The sequence below is a fragment of the Sinocyclocheilus grahami genome, unplaced genomic scaffold, assembly GCF_001515645.1.
Source record: "Sinocyclocheilus grahami isolate Dianchi unplaced genomic scaffold, SAMN03320097.WGS_v1.1 scaffold1000.1, whole genome shotgun sequence".
Classification (NCBI taxonomy): domain Eukaryota; kingdom Metazoa; phylum Chordata; class Actinopteri; order Cypriniformes; family Cyprinidae; genus Sinocyclocheilus; species Sinocyclocheilus grahami.
In genome coordinates, this window is record NW_015506179.1 from 84238 (window position 1) to 92369 (window position 8132).

General features: G+C 39.5%; 1 protein-coding gene across 1 annotated transcript in view; it reads right to left on the reverse strand.

Annotated features, from left to right (window-relative positions):
• magi1a (membrane associated guanylate kinase, WW and PDZ domain containing 1a) overlaps positions 1–8132 on the reverse strand; it is a 150506-nt gene that overhangs the window by 15801 nt on the left and 126573 nt on the right. The window contains exons 13-16 of the mRNA XM_016250642.1: positions 5406–5705; positions 2664–2755; positions 1212–1404; positions 281–592 (exon numbers count right to left, since the gene is read on the reverse strand). Coding sequence (XP_016106128.1) covers positions 281–592; positions 1212–1404; positions 2664–2755; positions 5406–5705 — 897 coding nt within the window. The remainder of the gene's footprint in view (positions 1–280; positions 593–1211; positions 1405–2663; positions 2756–5405; positions 5706–8132) is intronic.

Below are 8132 nucleotides of genomic sequence, written 5' to 3' on the forward strand. Positions count from 1 at the left end.
TGTGTGTGTGTGTGTGTGTGTGTGCGTGCGTGCGTGCGTGTGTCACAATTCAGAGGTAGAAGAGAGAAAAAAGTAAATAAAACTAAAATAATTTCTTTACAGCATTTTCTCATGTCAAGTAAAGACTGCCAACCTTCAATGACACGTTCTGAACACCGAGAATCAAATCATAGTCATAATTAGTTAAAAAGGTGCAGCTGGCGGGTTTACATGCATCTTCTACGTTCAGTTATCTCTCTCTCTCAGATGTGTTGCTGCACTATTGCAGTGTACACCGTACCGAAGGTGGAGCTGGCGTCAGGCCGTGACACGGACGACACGATGACAAAGCCAAAGCCCTCGTGCTCGGCACGCTGGATCTCCACGTCGTAGGGCTGCAGGGCGGCGGGCGTCATGTTGACCACGGTGCTCCCGCTGCCGCCGCCTCCACCGCTGCCGATGCCGCTGGTGCTGCCGGAGCCTGAGCTGACGGTGTTGAGCGAGTTCTGGCTGCCCTGCGGCGTGCGCTTCTCCTCCGTCAGCGATGGCGCCTGCATGCTGCTGTGGTGAGAGGAGGCCGGGGACGGCGGCACGTCCGACTCGCCCTTATACACTACACACACACACACATCTGCATGACTTCTCATGTGGGCATTTATTCCTGGTGGAAGAGTGAGGTCTGTGATCCTATGAAATGCACTTTTCATGTGCTCAGTCTCTCACAAGGTCAACATTAACCATTTAAATATACTATTTTATAATAGGAAAACTGACACAATGTGGTTTAAATCGTTTTCTGTCTTGCTTGTTATCTCTCGAAATGATAAAAGGTAGAAAGGTAGAACTAGCAGAAATAAGTTGACTCAACCTCTTATTTACAGGCAAACATTTGACTCTCTATTTTTTTTTTTTGATTTTTTGAAAGTCGTCAAAACAATATCATGCAGTTTTTCTTTTGATATTTGAGCAAATGGGAAGGCAAAAATATATTTGTGGTAGTCTCCCATTCACTGCTATAGAAGTTTAGCCAACTATGACGACTTCTGCTGCTGAGAAACCTGGAAATGTAGAATTTTCAGCATGATACGCTGTAGTGTTCTGTAGTGTTATAAGTGATGAAAAATGGAATAGAAATACAAAAATAAAAAAACTTTTTTAAATGAACTACAACTGCAAGAAAACTGAAAATCAAACTAGAAAATGAGATAAAAACTGTGCCGGTGCAGGTGTACCTCCGTAAGCCGTTTTGCGGCGGACAGTGAGGTTGACGTGACCCTGTTTAGCCGCCTGCTGCATGAGCTGCACCACCAACTGATGAGACTTTCCCACCACCGCCGTGCCATCGACACAGATGAGCTCGTCTCCGGAGCGCAGACGGCCGTCCTCATCCGCTGAGCCGTACTTCACTATGTGCCCTATGTAGATCTGCCATGCATTTCATGAGAAGAACACTGGTAAGCAGGACAGCTCTTGCAGGCTGCAGACTGTGGCACAAGTCAATTCATGTAAACCATTGCCTCACTGTGTTTCTCTGATACCTGGACCCTGTTCTCCATATCATGCTTAACACACTCGAGATAAAGCCAGCACATAGCAGCTGTCTCCATTCAATCAATGCACGGCTTACAAGAAAGCAGCAGTGATTGGGACAGACTTCAGTATCAGTTACAGTTCTTACAGTTGCTGTCAGGATGCATGTATATTGTGTGTGTGTGAGAGAGTGTCAGTGAGAGTGTGTGTGTGTGTGTGTGAGAGTGTGTGTGTGTGTGTGAGTGTGTGTGTGTGAGTGTCAGTGTGAGTGTGTGTTAGGGGTTGAATGACTTCAGATTTTTTTGAAGTCGACTTTTATGTGATGAAAGTCGAGTCGAAGTCGACTAGTCGCTGATGACATCATTAATGAACAAATAAGTCTGGAGCTGTGATAAAAACCTTGTGCACAGGAGATATGGCATATGACACAGCACTGCCCACATGGCTGTTGCTCCTATAACAGCTTTTTTATCAGTTATTTTGTCTTTAGGTCGTTATATTTCTCACAGATTTCTGCTCATTCTAAATCAGATACAGGTAAAGTAGCACAGTAAAGATTACATTAATATGAATGCATTAGTGAGAGCGATTGCGTGTGTGAATTAATTCTACCTGACAGTGTCTCTCTACTAGTAGTGAAGCTGTGGGATTTACTAGTTATTAAGAAATATATGCTTGAACTTTTCAGTTTCTAAGCTACTTTATTGAAAAATCACAGAACAGTGTTGACAATCCATTTCTGCGCTGAGTGATTCTGTGCGCGTGATGTACGAGCTACTGTCTGTAGCCTATGTGTGTGCGTTACAGTACAGCAGCGCATTAGATTAGAACGGCGATTAACTTACCTGTACAATAAACTGTTTAAAACGTGCATTCTCCTGTTCAATTTCGAGCATCGAGTAATATAATCACACATGTCTTGTGGAGCGCTTTCAGAGTATGCATTTATTTGTCATTTGAACTGTTCGGAAACGGAGCGTAAATGTGGAAGTCCTTCAAAGATTTCTTATCCTGTTGCGCCCTCTATAGGACCAGCAACTAGTCGACTTCAAGCTTAAAGCGTCATGGCAGAGCATTGAAGTCGACTAGTCTGTGCAACCTCTAGTGTGTGTGTGAGTGTGTGTGTGTGAGTGTGTGTGTGTTCTCTGACTCACCGGTTCTCCGGGTTCATTTCCCCCCAGGATCCGAAAGCCAAAGCCTGTGTCTTTCCTCCAGAGAAAAATGTCTTGTTCTTGAGAGTCTGGCACTGAAAAAAATAATTAAATAAATCAGTTTATTTGCTAGCATGTCTCCAAGTTAAATATTACAAAAAAGAAACACTGATTGCAATGCAAATATATTGCAGACTCTCTACCAGTTTATAAGACTTCTATTGTCAAAAAAAGACAGCTCAGCTTTACAAAAGATAAATATTTAATACAAAAATGAACAAACCTGTTCTATAGATGGCACAAGGTTTCTAGTGCTATTGTTAGTGCTTCATTTGCATTATGAAAAGACTGCAGATGGGAGAGGTGTCTAACGCTGTTCCCTGCCTGTTCTCAGTCTCTTTCCATGCTGACTGTCAGATGAAGCCTTGGCCAAACAGTAAGTATGAGCAGAATGCTCACCTCACCACATAGGGAACAACATAATGTTAATCACATATGCTTAGGCCCGTTCACACAGTTCATTCCAGAGGTCTGGGTCTGCCAAGCTCACTCCGTGCGGAGCATTTAACAGGCCTGACTGGGAATTGGCACTATGAGCGGGAGCCATCAGGAGTCGCCCAAAAATCTGGCACCAAACTGGCCTGTGTGTACAAGGACATCTACTGCAGTACATCCTAAAATCATACTGGCATAACCTTCAGAACTACAGCCAAACACATTAGACATAATGAATGCTGGGGGTTCAATTTAAATGCAATATATGTCGTCCGTAGGGCACCAGAATGCAGTGTGCTTACATTGAGTCTTGCTCTTCAAATACTCCTATAGCCATGCTGAGAATGGGTCATACATAATGAATACTGAGTGACAGAAACTAAAAAACACAATCTTTTAACAGCTTTTTTCCTGTACCCCAATGTTGATTACAAATTTAATATGCTAAATGTACTATAAGTACTGTAACACAAGGTCATGCAAATAATGCATTTGCGGTACTCGAACACATGATCTTGGCATTACTAACACCATGCTCTACTGTTTGAGCTACAGGAAGGCCACAGATAACTACAATGATCTTTTCATATATCACCTATTGTTTGACAACCTGGTCACAAGCAAGTAACAGTTCTCTCAAACCAATACTATCTTTATATAAACAAACTTAGAAAGTTTTAGATAGGAAATAAATACACCGTCATCACTGCCATATTAAAAAAATTACAATATTTTAAGTTGGGAAAATTTGATTATATATACAGTATGATCTTTGTCTTGTGTATAAAATCAAACATGGACTGGTTCCTCCTGTATTGAGCCAGTTTGTAAACATAGCAGCAACTGGTTACAGATTAACAAGAAGTGCAGCAAGAGATGCTAGCATAGACCCGTTAAGAAAAAGTGCATTCAGTCAAACGGCTTATTCAGTTAGGGCTGCTCGTGAGTGCAACTCCATCCCAACTTACATTACAATTTTGAATACTTATGCCTCTTTTAAGTTTCACTTAAAGAAGTGGTTAATAGAAAGTCAACATTAATTTTACTTGCCATCTTGTCTTTTCTGCTTTTAGCAGTTTTTTATGTTATGTATATGAGGTTGTTTGGTTTAGTACTGACTGAATGATTAAGGTTAAACTACTGTTACTTGTCTGTATGCTTACATTATCCTTGCCTGTATATTGTATACACTGCTTGCCATATTGTCTGACAGTCGGATTGTGTTTTAGTGAGCTGGTGACATTTTTTTTCTATTTGTATTGGGATAAAACTATATGTATTAGGTATAGCATACATTTTTATGTAGTTTGGAGCATGTATGTATTATGTATAGATTATATATTTTTAGGGTGACAATTTTACCATCAACCCAGGGACTGCAGATGCAAAATAGCCTTCTGGCTAATTCTGGCACATTGTAAATTTATGTATTATTGATGTGCATTGTCCCTGTCAAACAAACCTGAAATAAAAAATAATTGCTTGCGATGTTCCAGGTTGCTTTGGATAAAAGTGTCTGCTAAATAAATACATTTTAATTGTTAAAATAGGTTATATTATTATTTTGGCTTAACTTTGATTCAAATTAAAGTTTTTTTCTGAACATAAATGCATTGCAGTGCTCTGTGAAGTGAAAAATGTTAAGGAATATTAATTTTGCATAATAATGTGTGTTAATGAAATAATTAATAGACTCATTTAAACAATATGAGTGGTATAACAATACTTTAGCTGGTATTGCACCATGACACATTGTATCATGACGGCTCTAATACAAACTGTTATTTCTATGTAATAGAATTTCTTGTGAGACTCTACTGTGAATCAAAATTATGAATATGGTTAATGATAAGTGATACTGGCGAAGAAACCTGGATCTTAAATTAGTAGTCAGAATGAAAATTCTGTCATCTACTCACCCTCCTCTTGTTCCAAACCTGTATGAGTTTCTTTCTTCTGTAGAACACAAAAGAAGATATTTTGAAGAATGTCGGTATCCGAACAGTTGATGGGCACCATTGACTTTCATATTAGGAAAAAAAATACTATGGAATTCAACAGTGCCCATCAACTGTTCAGATACCAACACTTTTCAAAATATCTTCTTTTGTGTTCTACAGAAGAAAGAAACTCATACAGTTTAGGAACAAGAGGAGGGTGAGTAAATGATGACAGAATTTTCATTCAGAATTTTCAAACAGTGCCGCACACTCAGCAGTAAGACGAGTAGGAATGAAGCAGGCTACTCACCCCGGCTCTCGTACATGCTCCTGGACTGCGCCCAGATCTTGAAGGGGTCCGGTTTCTTCTGGAGCGTCCCATTGGCTGCAGAGGTGTCAAAGGGGGGCAGGACGGGCAGCGGCTGGGTGGGAGGAGGCGGCACGGTTCGAGGGCCCCCCAGGGTGTCATTGGGCATGATGGGCTGCGGGCGGCTGGGCGATTCGGTGTGTGTGCTGCGGTGACTGCATATGCTGTGCTGAGAGCTGCCCTGACTGTCCTTCCTTTCCAACTGCTGAGAGACACAGAGATTCAAAGGTTTACTCTGCAGGACTAGTTGACCAAGAAATCTCTAGTCATAATTTACCTATTATTATGTTATTTCAAACTAGCATGATTGTTTTTTTCTACAGTGGAACACAAAAGGAATGTCCAAGGCAAATTATATACAGGATACTGCCACACTGCCGAGGACAAACACCTTCCAACACTACAATAAAGTAGTTTATGCAAAGTCTTCTGAAGCCATATCACACTTTTGTATGAGGAAAAGACCAAAAATTAAGTTGTTCACAGACAGTTGCTTCTGTCGCAGTGGAGAATCTTATTCACGCTTGTGTCTTTTAGACGCAGTGTTGGGGAAAGTTACTTTTAAAAGTAATGCATTACAATATAGTGTGTTGTTTAACATTTAATCATATTCTCATATTCTGAGTTGCATTATTTTTATTCATTTTGAGGAATACTGAATCTGTGTTTTTTTTTGTGAGTGAGATGCATATTCATATTTATTTTAGATCTACAGTAACATAACATTTAATTATTGCGTCATATTCTGAGTTGCATTATTTTTATTCATTTTGAGGAATACTGAATCTGTGTTTTTTTTTGTGAGTGAGATGCATATTAATGCATATTCATATTTATTTTAGATCTACAGTAACATTTTCTGATTTCTCAACATGGGGACAGGAGAGCTGTCAATCAATAAATTAGGGAAAAAATAAGTTACTTCTTTGAAAAAGTAACTCAGATATTCTCTTGTAAATTAAAAAGTAATGTGTTACTTTACTAGTTACTTGAAAAAAGTAATCGGATTACGTAACTCGCGTTACTTGTAATGTGTTACGCCCAAGACTGTTTAGACGTCACGGATGGTCACACTGTGTTTGTTGTCAATTCAGTCAAACCTGTGGGACGTGTCTAAAGCAGTGGTAAATGTACACTATCCATTGACAAATTGATGGTAGATTTTGGAACGGACACATTTCTATTAATCAGGCACTGCTTAATAAGCACCTGATGACAAAAATCTGGAATTGCAGATCAATCAGCCTGATCAATATATTGTTCTGATTGTGGATGTGGGATTGAGAGATAATGGCACTGAACAAAATATCAATAACATGACCGGGTTTGACCTAGAAAGAAAGAATAATATGTGAAGAGAGAAAGAAAAGGAAAGAAAAGAAAATGGAATTTGGTGCAAGAGAGGGAATGGAATGAGAAACTAACAAAAAAGAGGCCAGGCCTAAAAATAGACAGTTCATGGAGAGAATGGATAGAGAGGAGCAACACAATCCCACAGAGTCGATCCGTTGAGTGTGTGCCTACAATTCAAGCACACAACACATGCAGCAACTAGCACACAAACACACACAGTGCAAAGAGTTTGCTGCAAAGCCAATTCTTGTCTTGATTTCTTATTGGCTATTTATAATCTCATTCACCTGGCATGATAATGTTTATTAAATGCTACTAACAACTAGATTATTACACTCCCAGATAAAAAGGTGAGTGGTGCTTTTTCATGCTAATGTCGCTTCCACAATGCTAGAGTGTTGTGGGCGGCTGTCAGTACATTGCTATGCGGTTGCTATGGTGTTGTGTTGTTCTTAGTGCATTGCTATTGGGGTACAGGGATGTATTGGGTGGTTGCCAGAGCATAATTAAATGCACAACAGAGGCAAAGTGAAGAGCTAAGCAAGCATAAGCAATCATGAAGCATGGTCATTATTTGACATGCAATAGGTCTTGTCAAGATATTGCAGAAAACACTATAGTGCGCCTTCATGTCAGCTTTATATTATATGATCTTGGTTTGAGACATCAGAATGTTTTTGTAACTTTATGCCAGCATGCTTCAATGATGATCTGTGTGAAATCTGGTGAATTTGTCTGTCCACACCAGACCCAAGACGGCTATGAGATGTGACAGAATCAATCAAAAATCACAGCCAATCAGAAGCGTGTGTGGGCGGGCTCTCTGTGTAAGCGCACTGCAACCCAACAAAATGGACAAGTTAATGTAATTCATATACATTAAACCTTTTTAACATTAATAAAAGCACTGAGTGGTTGATACCATCTTAATGAACACACCTGTTGGTTCACATTGAGTTCACAGAGTTTGCTTTACTTTATTTTCAATAGGGATGCACCGATACCACTTTTTCCAGTACTCGCCCGATATCGATACTTATATTTTTGGTACTTGCCGATACCGAATACCGATACCAATATTTTTATTGCGTTTGTAAATTTTTTAAATATTGGGTACAGAAACCAAAAGGGTATGTATAATGTTAGTTGGTTAACTTAATTTATCAAATAGATAGTCAAACCAAAATTTATTCAGACACCTTCAACATTTCTCACATTATCACAGTTTATTCGCTATAGTTTAGAAAATGGTAATAAAATATGACAAGAACTCAGAGTTAAACGGAGTCAGAACAAATTCATCTTGATAATGTTAGA